Source organism: Carassius gibelio, chromosome A6, assembly GCF_023724105.1.
Source record: "Carassius gibelio isolate Cgi1373 ecotype wild population from Czech Republic chromosome A6, carGib1.2-hapl.c, whole genome shotgun sequence".
Classification (NCBI taxonomy): domain Eukaryota; kingdom Metazoa; phylum Chordata; class Actinopteri; order Cypriniformes; family Cyprinidae; genus Carassius; species Carassius gibelio.
In genome coordinates, this window is record NC_068376.1 from 27,261,237 (window position 1) to 27,278,447 (window position 17,211).

Consider the following 17,211-nt stretch of genomic DNA (forward strand, 5'->3'; position numbering starts at 1 on the left):
TTCCATTCAAAAAGTGAAACTTGTATATTATATTAATTCATTACACACAGACGGATTTATTTCAAATGTTTATTTCTTTTAATTTTGATGTTTATGACAACTAAGGAAAATCCCAAATTCAGTATATCAGAAAATTAGAATATTGTGAAAAGGTTCAATATAGAAGACACCTGGTGCCACACTTTAATCAGCTAATTAACTAAAAACACCTGCAAAGCCTTTAAATGGTCTCTCAGTCTAGTTCTGTAGGCTACACAATCATGGGTAAGACTGCTGAATTGACAGTTGTCCAAAAGACAACCATTGACACCTTGGACAAGGAGGACAAGACACAAAAGGGCCTGCAGAGCTAGGTGTCCAAGCACATTAATAGAGCGTAAAGGGAAAGAAAAGATGTGGTAAAAAAAAAAAAAAAGTGTACAAATAATAGGGATGACCGCAAACTGGAGAGGATTGTGAAGCAAAACCCATTCGAAAATGTGGGGGGGATTCACAAAGAGTGGACTGCAGCTGGAGTCAGTGCTTCAAGAACCACTACGCACAAACATATGCAAGACATGGGTTTTAGCTGTCGCCTTCCTTGTGTCAAGCCACTCTTGAACAACAGACAGCGTAAGAAGCTTTTTGCTTCAGAAAGGACTGGACTGCTGTGAGTGGTCCAAAGTTATGTTCTCTGATGAAAGTAAATTTTGCATTTTCTTTGGAAGTCAGGTTCCCAGAGTCTGGAGAAAGAGAGGAGAGGCACACAATGCACGTTGCTTGAGGTCCAGTGTAAAGTTTCCACAGTCAGTGATGGTTTGTGATGCCATGTCATCTTCTGGTGTTGGTCCATTGTGTTTTCTGAGGTTCAAGGTCAATGCAGCCATATACCAGGAAGTTTTAGAGCACTTCATGCTTACTTCTGCTGACCGACTTTATGGAGATGCAGATTTCATTTTCCAACAGAACTTGGCACCTGCAAACAGTGCAAAGGCTACCAGTCCCTGGTTTAAGGACCCTGGAATCCCTGGTCTCAGACGGAACAATGCAGAAGAGCTGAAGGCCACTATCAGAGCAACCTGGGCTTTCATAACACCTGAGCAGTGCCACAGACTGATCGACTCCATGCCACGCCGCATTGCTGCAGTAATTCAGGCAAAAGGAGCCCCAACTAAGTTTTGAGTGCTGTACATGCTCATACTTTTCATTTTTATACTTTTTAGTTGGCCAAGATTTCTAAAAATCCTTTCTTTGTACTGGTCTTAAGTTATACTATTCTAATTTTCCTTAGTTCTCAGTTATAATCATCAAAATTAAAAGAATTAAACATTTGAAATGAATGAATATAATATACAAGTTTCACTTTTTGAATGGAATTAGTGAAATAAATAAAGTTTTTGATGATATTCGAATCATATGACCAGCACCTGCATATATATATATATATATATATATATATATATATATATATATATATATATATATATATATATATATATATATATATATATATTCACCTGAAATATTTTGATCTGTAAAGTTGCTAAAGTGCTCTGGAAACTCAGTCATCTATTATCATAACCTGGAATACATGAAATTACAGCAACATACACTATTGATAATAATAAAACATAATAGAAAGATGTATTAACAGCCGTATGTGCCTTTATATGCCCAGTTTGTTGTTGTATGCTGGGAGGCTAGCAACCACGAGATGACGTAATTACTTCGCTCAAACAGTTTTTGAACGGTTCAATGAAACGAACTGTTCGAAAGAACCGATTCGCGTGAATGACTTCCCATAACTAGAACCATCAGCCGGAGTTCAAGATGGCGATCAACGAACAGCTAATATAGCAACTAATCGATCATTAATATAACTAATCTAAGTCTTTATACTATAATAAGCTGTACGTGTTATGTCAGTATTTCCCATCAGGTTCTTATGCCGTCCTAAAGCAGTGGCTATCTAACACTGGTGATTCGAGAGAGACTGCGTGTGTTGCTTTTTAGCTTACGCCAAATACAAATAGTTGCTGTGATCAGCTTTATGAAACAGTGTGGAATGATTGGGAAGTTTTCATTAGTTTGGAGGTCAACATGTCGCTAAGAGAGTTGAAAGTATGCCTTCTTGGGGTAAGATTTCTATTCGATGTTTATTTTTTGACGTTGATTGCAGTTTTATTACATATTTAATGTTTTATTACTATTTTTATGCTCTGTCATAAGTCTTATTGCATACTATGACTTGCAATAAAGTGTGGCATTGGTTTGACTTATTCTGCGAACTTTGATGACCTCTTAATCGTTACAGTAATATTTCTGGTCTGGTGACGTATTTAACCACCGATTCATTAGTGGATGATAAATGTCTAGAGAGTTTGAGAAGTTACATTTGTTCAGTAGATGCATTTCATAGGGCACAAGTTTTCAATTTAATCTGCATTTACTCATGTATTGGTGATAAATCTGTGCTTTTTAGCTTTGCAGTCTGTCAATGGTTAGTCCTGCTAAGCCCTTTTTAAAATGATATTGATAAATTGATTATACATAACAGTTTTGACTTTATATATTGAAACTTTTGTCAAAACACAAATATGTTCATTTTAAATTAATATATAAGATAAACTATAAAATCTATGTTCAATTAAAAAAAGAAAAATATATATAGAAAGAGCGATAGATGCAAACACACACACACACACACACACACACACACACACAAACATATATGTGTGTGTGTGTGTGTGTGTGTGTGTGTGTGTGTGTATATATACAGTTGCATTCAAAATTATTCAACCCCTCAGAGACTGCAGTACTTTACAAAATACAAGCTTTTCTGAAGATCCAGGATAAAATAAAAATGGCATCTATTACAGTTCACTGGCATATTAAAAGTGATATTGTCAGTATATAATGTAATATTTTTGAGTTATAAGATTTTTTAATAATACTGCCATGTCATAATTATTCAACCCCTATTCAACATTGCTGTTTTTAAATCACTTATTTGCATGGTGGGGAATAAAACAGTCTCAAAACACAATTAAGCCTTTAGAAACTCTATTAAAAACAGAATTAGCTTGAGCTGTTACACATACAGTTATCCCATGCATGTGCTTAAGTTGAGTAGCAAAAATGTAAACAGAGCTCTCACAAAAGATAAAGAGAATAAATATTGTATTACTTTAGAAAGGCTAAGGCTGTATGAAGATTTCCAAGACATTGAAAGTTCTTAGAGACACAGCTCTCAGCGTTATTCCTAAACTTAAAGTGTGTCTTAACAGAAAACCTTTGAGGCTGTTGAAGAAAAAGCACAATATCATAAAATGTTTAATCAGAGCAACTGTGAAAAATCTGCAATGTACAGCCAAAGACTTGCAAGATGACCCGATGAAAGGAGGAAAACCATTTCAATGCAGTGTGTAAGAAGAACACGAGACAAGTATGGCCCTCATGATGAGACATATTGTAGAATACCACTCTTGATCAAGAAGAACAAAGGACAACTTGAACTTGATAAAATACATTTGTGTAGACTTGTGGAGCTCTGGAGGAATGTTTTATGGAGTGATGTGACCAAACTGGAACTTTTTGGACCCATGGATCAGCGGTATGTCTGCTGCAAAAAAGGCAAAGCTCATAAGCAGAAGAATACCATCTCCATCCTCAAACTTGGAGGTGGATCAGTCCTGTTATGGGGTTTCTTTACTGTAGAAGGAAGTGGAAATCATGACTGTATGAATAACATCATGGATTCTTTGAAATATCAGGCCATTTTGACAAGAATAGTGATGCCTTTGGTGCAAAGACTGAAGCTTTCCTGCAGGACAGTCATTCCAAAGTACACATCCAAATCCACTTCTGCTTGGATCAGGGATCAGTCATAGAATGTACTTGATTGGCCTGTTCAGTCTCCAGGCTTCATTCTAATTTCAAATATCTGGTTGAATTTGAAGAAAGCAGTGTCAATGTGAAAACCAAAGATTTTCAGTGATCTGGAATCTTTTTCATGCGAGGAATGGGTCAAGACTGTAGTAGAGAGGTGACAGAAGCTTCTAAACACTTAAAGACAGCGTTTATTGGTGATTTTAAAGAATAAAAGATTCTGCACAAAGAGGGTTGAATAATTTTGAACATAAATATTTAGGGCCAATTTAATTTTATCATGATTCATCAATGTTCCATTCTCAGAATCACTCAAAAGTGTCTTAACAAACTTTCTCTTATATTTTAATGATGCCTTTGTTGAATTTATTTCATAAAATGTTGTTCTCCGCAGCAAAATGTCTTGCAGGTCAAGGGGGTTGAATAAATTTGATTGCAACTGTATATATATATATATATATATATATATATATTAGGGGTGTAACGATACGCGTATTCGTATTGAACCGTTCGGTACGACGCTTTCGGTTCGGTACGCGGTACGCATTATGTATACCGAACGGTTCGTTGGAGTAATTAATTATATTTGAAAAAAAAAAAAAAAGAGAGAGAAAGAAATATAATGATATGCGTTCAACAAGGTAGCCCAATAACCCAAACAACGTAACAGGCAACGCCCCTGACACTCCCGAAGAAGAAAAAAACACCATCTTATATGTTTATGTTAGGCTACTCAGCAGGCACTCGCTCACTCAGTACACGCTGAAGGCTCGTTGCAAAATAGCCAATGCGTTTAACAGACTAGAAATGAGAAGATCCTCCAATAACCAACAGGTCTGGTGTTTGGGTGCACTTTGGATTCCCTTTAAGCTATAATGGTGATGGCAAGAGAGTGGTGGATAAATAAACAACGGTATGTCGCATCTGCAACATGACAGGGTACACCAGCGGGATTACAAAAAAAAAAAAAAAAAAAACAGCGGGAATATCTGGGATATATGCGTCAGTACTATCTGGGAAAAGACGAAAAAAAGGAGAAACATGCACGCAGCAAACTATCCCTGCAGCATTTAGACACTATAGCTTACAGGGAATCCAACCCAAACACCAGACCTGTTGGTTATTTTAGGATCTTATATTTCTGGTCTGTTAAATGCATTAGACATTTTGCAACGAGCCTTCAGCGCGTGCTGAGTGAGCGAGCGCCTTAGGGGCCGTTCACATATCGTGCCTAAAAACGCATGGAAAACGCTAAGCGCGTCTTTCTCCTGAGGCGTCTGTCTTTGCTAAGCAACAATGACGTGCTCTCTCCATGAGACGCGGAAATTTCAGCGAAGGATAAATGGATTTGCAGCTCTAAAAATCGCTTGCAGTACCTCTGCTACTGAATTTATTTCAAAATTGCAATCCATATACAACTATGATCAGCTGTTCCTTCATCTTGGCTGAGCTCTCAACGTTGTTACGGGAAAGGATGAAGCTGATTGGTTGGTTCTTGTCACATGACCCGCGGTGCGCTTGCGGCATTCTGAAAAGTTGAGATGTTTTTACATTTTGCTGTATCTAAAACGTATCGAACCGAACCGAACCGAACCGTGACATCAGTGTATCGTATCGAACCGAACCGTGAATTTTGTGAACCGTTACACCCCTAATATATATATATATATGTATATATATATATATATGTATATATATGTATATATATATATATATATATATATATATATATATATATATATATATATATATATATATATATATATATGGATATGGATATGTATGTAATGTAATATAACTAATATAAAGATATATTAGTTGTTGTGTTTAGTTACTGTTTTTCATCTTTTGTCCTAGGATACAGGGGTTGGAAAGTCAAGTATCGTGTGGAGGTTTGTGGAGGATAGTTTTGATCCCAATATTAATCCCACAATTGGGTAAGCTTACTGCAAAACACACTCACCATGAGGTCAAGCAGACTATGCTGCAGGCTTTTCTTATTTCTTATGCAAGTTTTAAAGGATTGCTTCATAGCAAACACAGCAGGCGGTGACATGGAGTGAACTGGAAGCTGTTTCAAACAAACAAAACTGATACTTGGTGTGTTGAAATTTTGTGATTAGTGTCAACAAGCACTGTATCGAAAAAAAAAAAACTACTTGAAGGATTATTTGTTTTAATAATAATGATGATGATTCAGTATCTTAAGAAAACAAAATCTGTAAATCAGCATCTTGAACTAGTTACAGTAGCTGCACTGTTGGTGCTGGGAAGTCTGAATGTAATACAGATTCACATTGCTTTAAGTGATTTAATATATAGCATTGATTAGATAATACATGTTTCTTCACAGTCTGTTAAAGATTTAAACTTGTGACCTCTTTTAATTGAGTTACATAAGGCTGAATTCAATTGACACACATTGTCAGAAAGTCTTTTCTGCTGTCCCAGTCAGGCCAGTCATTTAGATTTGTGCACTGCTGGCCAACAAAAGATGATAATATTGCTAAAAATACATTTTTTAATTAAATGTTAAAATAACTAACATTTAAAATACTTTTCAAAAATATTTTTTTCTTTTCATTAAAACTTTGTTTGCTGATTTTTTTTTAAAATCAATTAATTAGGTTTTCAATTTGCAATAATAGCTGTAAATTATGCATCTGCTATTTAACCACTCTGACTCCATGAACACACTTTTGCTAAAAAATTCATTCTCGTAATAATTCACCACCACATTCAGTACATAACAGAAAACCTGGTTTTCAAGCTTGCATGGGCAAAACAACAAATGTAAAGAACGCAAGACTTATTATGTAGCCTTGCATGTCTTGTGTTTGTTTTGTGTGCATTTGCACCTGACAAAACACTTGTAAACCTTGTAAAGATGGCTATAAGTGTCCATATGACCTCTACACACTTTTCTCAATTATTTCTAAGATTGTGGGTGCGGTGGGGGTTAGTCTGGATTTAAATATGGTAAAAAATATAAAAAAACAAAGCTGAGAGTCTTACTGGCATCTGAATGCATTGTAAAATGTAATAAAATTTGATCATTTAATAAACAAGATCTGCAGATGTCTCAGATTCCATGCAGATCTTTGTATTTGTATGATTAATGTTACTGATCATGCCAATTTTATTTTCAGAGCATCGTTTATGACAAAGACTGTGCAGTACCACAATGAGCTTCACAAATTCCTCATCTGGGACACAGCAGGACAAGAAAGGGTAAACAGTAACAATCACTACACACACTGGGGTGACACATACACAAGCTGACAGCCATTAAATACAGTGTTTACTCTGTTTCACTTCTGTTTTTGCAGTGCCTTCATAATTCAGACGGGGGCAGTATTGCATGCACTTGTCTTGTTTGCACACAAGTACTTCAGGGAGAGAGGGGTTAATGTTATTGGAAGGGGGTTGGTCTTCTGTATGCTCTATATCTTTACGCTCTTCTCTCTTAATACACCGTAAGTTAGGCAAGACAGCTGAAGTGTAGGGGGGAGATGTTTATATAGGCTGTTTGCAATATGATCTGGGATGTTATGTGATACTCAATCTAGGATGCCAAGTGGCCCACACAAGCTGCTAGAAAAAAAAATAGTATCATACCAGCCGTCAAGGAATTGCTTATCTCTTTTTATGCAACTATATTGACAATCTGGGCCTATTTATATATATTTATATATATATATATATATATATATATATATATATATATATATATATATATATATATATATATATATATATATATATATATATATATATATATATATATATATATATATATATACACACACACACACATGTAAACCAGGAAAACAGAAACAAGTTTTTGGATTGTGATGAATTTAAAACACAGAAAAAGTTAATAATAAAAATGTAACACATTTGTGTGGTTTGACATGTTAAATCCTTTGAACAAAAGCCTTATGTTCAAAATGTGCACTTAAAGTGTTTTGATGGTGATATATATATATATATATATATATATATATATATATATATATATATATATATATATATGATTAAATTAGAAAAATGCTAAATAGAAGTAATGGTCTTTAATGTTTGAATCCTTCTCCATATGAAAGAATATGAGAAAGTCAGACTTATTCCGTATCTTTACCCTCATCTGGTCCTGTTTAGCACTTTGATTTATTCCCATCGGTAAATACAGTGCAAGTTCCTCATCGTGGCCTTTGAGTAGTTAAAGAGGTCAGGTTTTCTTTGCTTTGCTTTGTTCTGGATGCTCCAGACCCTGATGGGATGAAATGCCAAGCCATATAAGAGATAGCTGTTAGAGAAGAACAATCAAAGCCAGAATCTCTCTCTCTCTCCCTCTCTCTCTCCCTCTCTCTCTTCCTCCCTCTTCCTCCCTCTTGGTGTCTTTCTTCTTTCTTTTTAACTTCAAGCTCTGTTGTGATTTTGTGAAGAGAAGACCGATTCCTGTACTCCAGTGGGAGTTGTGATCAGGCTTTTCACTGGCTGTCAAGCTCTTGATTAGACAATTATCTGTCACGTTGCTTTTTAGAACAGCATTGTGGAAGCATGGCTTGTTTTGTGCTCTTTGTTTTCTACTTTAGTGGCTTTGTGGGTGCTTCAGATTCATCAAAAGTGACAGAAAAGACTTTACATTGTTGCAAAAAAAAAAAAATCTGATTAATGCTGTTTATTGAACTTTCTGTTCATCAAAGAATCATGGGGAAAATTCATGGAGCTGAGCTGTTTTCAACAATGATAAGAAATCAAGAATTTTTTTGAGCAGCAAATCAGCATATTAGTATGATTTTGAAGGATCATGTGACACTTAAGACTGAAGTAATGATGCTGAAAATTCAGCTTTAATATCACAGAAGTAAAATATGCAGAAAGAAAAATTGCTATAGCTAGGAAAGCGATTTCATGAGGTCTTTAAAACTGACGAATTGACTTGATGGCAAGAGAAATTTGAAGAATTGGATGAGAGAAATTGCAGGAGCAGGAGCACACAAGGAGCACACAATTTGGAGAAGGAGCACACAATTTGGAATCCTGGGTAATGTCTGAGGAGACATCCTGCAATTTTAATCAAAATCTAAACTGAAGCATTTAGCTCTTCCTTGTGCAGTGAACTTTGCCAAAAATAGCTATTAATGTGAGAAACCATGTCAGTCAAATGTGATTTATTCATTTAAATGATGAAAAAGATGGATTAAGCAGAGCTCTGACCTGTTTTCTTAACTTAATTCCAATTTATATTGGATTTACACAGCGTTTTCATGAATGAAATAATAAACTTTCCATGATGTCAAATGAATCTGTAGAACAGATAATAATAAATATTTATCTTAAGTGATCTCACATAGTACTGATGCATTGATCAGCAAAACCAAGAAAAACAGGTTTAGGTTCCAATTGGTTTTGGATATTATTTGTAAATTAAGTATGTTTAAGCATATTTCATACTGATGAAATCTAGCCATTCATAAAATATTCTTTTAATGAATAAACAAATACCAGTTTACAGCTTATCTGTAAATTTGAAAGATCTCAATAACTTGCCAAAACTGTAAATTTAACAAAAACAAATCAATTCTAAATTATGTGAGTATGCATTTGATTTTAAGACTATTTCTCAGGCTATCTCACACCTAAACTTAAAGTATGTAAAAAATAAATAAAAACCTTCCAGGGTTTCTTGCCATGTCAACCCTGTCTCTCTTTCGAATGCACTTTTCCCCTCTTTTAGCTCTTTTTTTTTTTTGACAGAATGACATACTGGATCCAGCTTGTTTTTATTAATCAGAGTTTTTTTTGTCTATTTTTGATGACCGGGTCGAACAACCCAACTACGTCATTTTATAATGATTAAACGCTAACTTCTTTAGAAACATGGCGCTCATCTTTCCCCTGATGGCTCCCATATGTGTTGATATGCCTTTCTGTGCAGTTCCTCAACTCAAGCCTCCTTGGCCTGGCCGTCTTAAACACAATTCTCCTTTAGGTTTTAACAGTGGCTCACGTCTAGGGTTTTTCACCGTGGTTTTCCCCAACCGCCGCCTAAAGTTCTGTTTGAACGGAACAAGTAGGAATAACACTCGTTTATTTGTGTTTCAGTTGTCCATTTAATTCGGCATGAAACTTGAAGGAGACCTCTGCCAAAGCGAACAAATTCTTTCAAAGCTCTGATAATAAGCATACATGGGTTGAAATCACCCACTCGGCCTCTAAGAAGAGAATGTTGGGATGTTTTTTTTTTCTTTCTCACATCTGCATGTTATCTGTTTCACTCTTAGTTTCGTGCCCTGGCTCCCATGTACTACAGAGGCTCTGCTGCGGCTATCATTGTGTATGACATCACTAAAGAGGTACTGAAATATTTCTTCATTATTACTACACAAATCTTTCTGCTGGTATATCTATTAAAGGGATAGTTCAACCAAAAATGAAAGTTCTGTCATCATCTACTCAACTTCATGTTGCTGGAGATCTTGTATTTTCCATGGAACTCTAAAGCAGTTATTGGCTGAGGTAAGACTTTCAGTGAATAGTGGGTTAATTGTCAGTCTTTTCCCCACACAAAGTTATCATATGGCTTTAGAAGACTTGATGTATCATGCACAAGTCATACGACTACTTTTATGGTGTTTTTTGGAGCTTGACAGCCCCTAGTTAGCATTAATGTTAAGTAATGGAAAAGAGCAGCTTGGACAGTCTGCTAGGTACTGTAACTCCTTTTGTGTTCAACGGAAGAAATGTTACCACGTAGGTTTTGTGCAACATGAGGCATCAGTAGATAATGACCTCAAAGTTTTCTTATGTAACAGCGTTGCTTGTCTTAAAAATCTCTTTGTGTTTCACCAAGGAATCTTTCCAGACGTTGAAGAACTGGGTGAAGGAGCTTCGCCAGCATGGACCACCCAACATAGTGGTGGCTATCGCTGGCAACAAATGCGATCTCTCCGATTCCAGGTGAATTCCACCATTCCTTACCACAAAAGACTCTACCTCCTGTCATCTCTGTTCAGCTTGAAGGGATGCACCCGCAGTGACTGTCAACTCAATTTGACATCGGGAAAAGACCTGCATATTTGCTGTCAACTTGTCCCGACTCATTGAAAACAAGCTCACACACATACCGTTACCAGAAGCATAACTTGCGATGAAAAGAAATCCACTTTTAAGCGGTCTGTAATCTATCTTTCCACTTTCAATTGCTACACTCTTCCCACAAGCCCAATGATATGTCTTGGTTCACCATTGCATTCTTTGGCAGAGTTAGTCGGCTGTCAGTGCGGTTGTATTTTACATTTTGAAACCATAAAGACCAAGACTTGCGTATGCACCGCAAGTCATTCAGGCAATAAATATCAAGGAAAATTCTTGCAATTGTTCTGTCTGGCACATAAACCTTAGATATTCCGTATTCTGGCACAACTGGTGCTGTTCTCAGTGATCCACAGCCATCATTTACTTCACTTTTAAACGTTTCTTTACAGGTTTTCCTATCTTAAGAGGTTTGCTACAGATGTAAAAAATCTGTCATCATGGAAATACAGTTACCGATAACATTAAACCAACTTAAAAATGTAATACTATTTAAAATTATATTAAGTAAAAACTTTTTGGGGGGTACAAATCCCATAAACTTGCATTGAAGGACCCCAGATATATTTAAGCCTTGCAGACAACCATTCAGAACACCCTACCAATCGAATAGCAACACCCTAGTTACTCAAGTCTTGCCCTGGCAACCACCCACAACACCCTAGGTGGCAGGGACGTTTTCACAAACCACAACATTTTAAACATCTAGTTAATCGGAAAAAAAACATCACCAGCTGGCCAGTTGATCCAAGAGAGGGCGAAGTGTCAATGGAAAATAGATCTGTTTTGTCAGTGTGACCGTCCTGATGATACGTGTTGTGCTGGTGCAATCTGATCAGCACCTGTGATCAGGTGACGGGTGCAAAGAGCACCAGCACACAATGGTTTCCCACCAACATGCTGTTGTGTGCTAGTTATACACCACTGTCACAAAAGAATACATGAGTTTCACAAGGTTCAGCCCACTCAGATGATCTCCCACACATGCTGACTATCAGTTTAAATCCTTGTAGTTCCAAATATCCAGAATAACAATAACATGCCACTCTTGTCCATGAATGAATCTGATTGCTTATTAGTGCTCTGCTGCTTTGTCCTCTTGTTCTCCAGAGAGGTGTCAGAGAAGGACGCCAAGGACTATGCTGATTCCATTCATGCCATATTTGTTGAAACCAGTGCCAAAAATGCCATTAACATCAATGAGGTCTTCATTCAGATAAGTGAGTAAAATCCTAACTAGTCATCAGTGTGTTATTTCATTGTCATATTTCATATGACATCTAGAATCACTCATTTAGAGCCTTTGAGTTTAAATGTTGTTGTCCCTTGAAGTCGGTTTAGTTTTAATAAATGCAGTTTGTTGGAACATCATCTATTATTAAAATGATAATGAATGCATGGTGGGGAGAATAGTGCTTCGTTGGATACTTGTTCTCGCCCCTTGGACCCAGGGCAGTGGATGGGTTACATTGGATACAGATCTTTTACCATGGAGCTTGGCAGTCGCTCCAATGAGGAATCTGTGACTGCATGACACCATGCTTGTCACTTTTGTGCTGGCACAGAAATGGCAAATGTATTTTGCATTTTTTTTCCATTTATGTTTTTTTATTGCTCATAATAATTTATATTTGATTTTGTTTACAGGTCAAAGGATCCCAGTTTTAGACACGGATGGCGGGTCTGCAGTCAAGGGCTTCAAACTTCGTCGCCAACCATCAGAGTCGACCAGGGAACGCAGTTGCTGTTGACACAACAATTTGGCCAGATCCTTGTTTTATCTTCAATTAATAACCAAGGATAATAGCAGATGAAGAATGTGATGTCATAGGGGGAGTTACGTTACTTCCTTTTGGAGCCCAAAAAAGATTAAAAATTAGATGTATAGTTTGAATCCCTTTGCACTTCCTTGAGAAAAGATGAAATTGTCCCCATATACAGTCGTTGTACCTTCTGTTCTTGAGCCCCGTTCAAATGTCTTTGGGGATCCATTTCTGTTCTAGATCACTAGCTAGAATCAGACAGCAAAGAAAACACCTGCTTAACAGATCAGATACTGTCCTGTCCTGCTCTCTTTCTCTCTATCATTCTAATCTCTGTGCAAAAACCTCTGCGAAGTTTCCTAGTGAAGCCGTTGTCTGTCCATCTGTACATTTTAAGATTTTCAGCACTCCAAATGCAAGCAACACAGCTTTCTGGTTTCACTATTTTTGCACATTCTTGATGTATATGATAAAAAAACCATTATAAAAAATATGAATGGGTGAATCTCATGAAAGCTGTCATATTCATGTCTTATTTGGGTCAAATCAAGTGAAAAAAAGTGAAATTATATTTCGCATAAAGTAAAGGTCAAGTCCATTCTTAGGACTATTACGATAGTTTTTAAAATTACAATATTTTTTTTACCATAAAACAGTAATTAATGTTGCTGTATTACATAACATTACATTACCCATAAATACAATATGTAAAAGTGCTTAATTGTTCTGAAATAATGTAAAAAGGAAAAAAAAATGAATGCTCCTAAAAGTAGACCTCATTATCTTAATTTTTTTGTGATTTTGAGGTTAACATGACAGTCGTGTATTTGTGAGATTGACCCAAACACAAATTTACTATTATAAATATTAAGCTATGTTTGTTATTTGTTGCTCAGGACCAGACATGAGGCACTTCTGTCTTTCCTATATTTTATATATGAAAAAATAAAATCAGTGGTAGTACTAAAAGTATAGATAGAAATTTCTCTGGGATTGTTTTGGTTAGCAAGAGTTGTCTGAGCCATAGCTAGCAGCCCTATCTTGAGATAAGTTTATAAGTTATATATGAAGAATGTGCCAAATCTTTTTTTGTGACATATTAGGAGTTGCATCTTGTAGTAGCGGTTCAAAAGGTCAGTGATGGTGATGATGGCAGCATGTATGAGTTCAACAAAATCTTCTGCGTATTTAATCTGTTTGCGAGTGGAGATAACAGAAGTAACAGTCTTTGCTCCAATTAGCTACATTCTGGGTTGCCACATTCTTATCTACAGCCTTTTCTAGTATTATCAAGCATTTAAAATGGACTTTTATGTTTGCTGGTAAATGTCTGACCATTGTTACCACTTACAGTGTAAAATTGTAGCGTTAGAGAAGTTCAGCCCTCACACTTTGAGATAAATTTGGCCAGCCTTCTAGAACGTTGACAAGAATAGCAGGTTCAAAGTGTTAGATTTGATAACTTTTCCACCTGTTCACATGTTTTCCATATCAGAAATGTATTGTTAGTGGGAAGGTGCCAAATGCTGGAATTCTGTACATGAAGTTGTGCGATTTAGGCTTTAATCCAGGACTTTGTGAAGTGTACATTATGCCCGAATACTTTCTGAAATTGCATTTTAACCATTTGTGTTAATTGGCACAATTACAATTCGAAAACCCTGCTGTTTTTTATTTGCTGGCCTGCACATCCAACATGTTTTTTACTATCTGGACAGGGAGAAAAAAAGAAGCATCTGGAAACTAGACTTGGTTCAGATGTTGAAGAACAACACGTAAAAGCTCTAACGTCAGTTTTGATGAAGAAATGCACTTAATTTGACAGAAAAAGTCTTCTGAGAAACTTACATTTAAAAGATTTGAATTAATGTACACACTATTCGTTCAAGACCATTATGTGATTGAGTGGCTCTTTTTCTTTACATCATGTAGAATTCACATTGAGGCTTATTCAACCAAAATTTAACTTCATCTTTGACAATTGTGTCTTATATGTGAATATAGAACAAATATGTTATGATTCCTTAACTGCATATCCACAGTGACAAAGTTTTAGGGATAAAATGTGGTTAAAATGTGTTTCATCTACATGCAAATCAGTATAACACGTGACAGCATCTCTGACATTTTTAGAAGTTAGTATGTGGCTTCTGTAGTTTGTCTTATGATGGTACTTTAAAAGTTTGTCACGAATATTACTACATATGGTTTTGACACTTTATATTGTTATAAAGGAGTCATAGAATGTGTTTAGTGAATCAGAATGAATATTATGGGCATTGTCAAAGCCTTGAGTTTCATTTCCCGTCCTTTATCCTGTAATTTTTATTTGCATTGATGCCAATGCACCATGATGTTGTCAAGAATTCACAAGTGCAATAATAATGCGTTTTCCCTCCAAAATGTGTGCTGTCAGTACTAATACCAGAGAGATTTATAGACTTATTACAATAATTGTATAGTTAATCTGTGAGTTTTAGCACAACAATATTTTCCTTTAGAAGGCAGTGCTTGTTAAATGGAAAAAAGGGATTACTTGGGACAATACTTCAGAATTGCCATGTGTGTTTTGCCCTAGTTCAAATAACTTGAAAATTTGCAGTCCTAATCCATTACTATTGATGCTTACACAGAGAAAACCATTCAAATTGATTCTTCAAATGACTGTAATTTACCTTAACGCTAAGTAAAAGTGTCTTTCACTCAAAACCAGAATCGTAAACTTTTTCTATTTTCTTTCTGTCATGTCAAACTAATTGGAGAAGGAAACGAATCTAATGTCATTACAATGTAAGGAAATGCATTACTAGCTTTAAATGTTGTTGAGTAACCATTTTTTTTGTCTTGTACAAAGCCTGTGATCCACAGCTAGACCAAACGTCTCATTTAGTCCAGTTGAAGTTCTTCTTAGCCAATTGAAAAGGACTTGCTGAATTGCTTGTCCTCTTGCTAGGGAGCACAGGCTTTGCATTAATGATTTTGAATGGAACATCATGCTGCACTTGAGTCAGACAGTATAATATGCTGTTTGGTGTGATTTGCAGTGGTGTTTAGGTTGAAGAACAATTGCAACAGTCTTGGGCTGGCCCTAAGAAAGTTGTGAAATTCTGCTTATGTACTTTACATCCTTGTATATAACCACACATTGGATGAATTGTGTAAATTAATTGACATGTAGTCTTTCAGGAAATGTCTTACTTTACCACTACTTACCATTTTAATTCAGTATATACTAATCGTTAAGTGTTTTTGCAATTTAGCTTTTCTCTTTTGTTATTTTGTCATGCAAAGAAGGCTTGAAAATAACATATTATTTGTTCATTTGTGAATGTGCTAAAGGGAAATGTTGAGCTCTTTATTAGTAATAAAAGTATACAACATCAGTTTTTAATTTTTATTAATGTTATGTAATCGACATGCACATTGAGGTTTACTGGGTTATATCTCGCCTGAGACAAGTTACTAATTTTTCTAGTTAAAAATAAAAATAAAAAATGTCTGCCTGCTGTTTGGAGTGGTGAAATTCCTCCGGATCTGGCCGATAGGCTAGATATATAAATATGACACTTGTGGAATGTGTCTCCTTTGGCAGGGGGTCCCAGCTGATCTTTTAATTGTGCTGAGGAAAGTAAAGCGTCCCTCTAAGAGCTAGTGTTCAACTGTCAAGCTGAGCATAAATTAACTCACTTAAATTCAACTACATGTAACAATGTGATCTAGAAACTTGTCTGAGGATTATGTCAGTCATGTCAATTCTTAGATTGCCAGATATTCCATTGGATTACTTCACTGCTTTTGAGAAAGATTTTCAACTTAGTGTTTTATGCATACGACCGATTATGATTAAGCATTTCTTGATTAAGTCTATAATCATTCTCAAATCTACATACAAGTCCAACTTTTGGGGGGTAGTTCACAAATAACATGAATTCTTTTAAATATTTCACTATTTTTAGTTACCTTTAAACTTTTTTGAAGTGACAAATTATTTTTCAAATACCCCATGTCTCTTATTATTATTATTATTTTTATGCTTATGTATAATTATATGTATAATTATATTAATATAACTATAACTATGTTTTAATTAATACAATATAATTCAATATTATATACTGTAATATACTTACAGTTATGTACTGTAAGTATATAATACAAATAATTTCATTATTTTCAGTTACCTTATAAACATTTTGCTGTTTATTTATTTATTTATTTATTAGATCAAATATTCTGTATATTTTAAATAAAAGGTTAATCAATAAGAAATAATTCTATATTAAATGAAATAATTATATAATAAAATATATACATTTGTATATAATTTTTTATATTTGTATATCCGATTTTCTATTTGTCTATTTATTTTATTTTTAGATTTAAGAAATTGGAAAAAATTATTTATAATGTTATGTATTTTTATCAGGCTATATTATGTTATAATTAAAAACTATATTTAATAGTTTTAATATATAACCTAATA

At 35.2% G+C, this 17,211-nt stretch overlaps 1 protein-coding gene across 1 annotated transcript; it reads left to right on the plus strand.

Annotated features, from left to right (window-relative positions):
* Positions 1 to 1,771: 1,771 nt before the first annotated feature.
* LOC128015930 (ras-related protein Rab-22A) lies at positions 1,772 to 16,111 on the plus strand. The gene is made up of 7 exons (XM_052600183.1): positions 1,772 to 2,115; positions 5,725 to 5,804; positions 7,017 to 7,098; positions 10,155 to 10,226; positions 10,724 to 10,830; positions 12,076 to 12,185; positions 12,613 to 16,111. The coding sequence occupies exons 1-7, from the start codon at positions 2,080 to 2,082 to the stop codon at positions 12,714 to 12,716; spliced, it is 591 nt and encodes a 196-aa protein (XP_052456143.1). The 5' UTR covers positions 1,772 to 2,079; the 3' UTR covers positions 12,717 to 16,111.
* Positions 16,112 to 17,211: the final 1,100 nt, after the last annotated feature.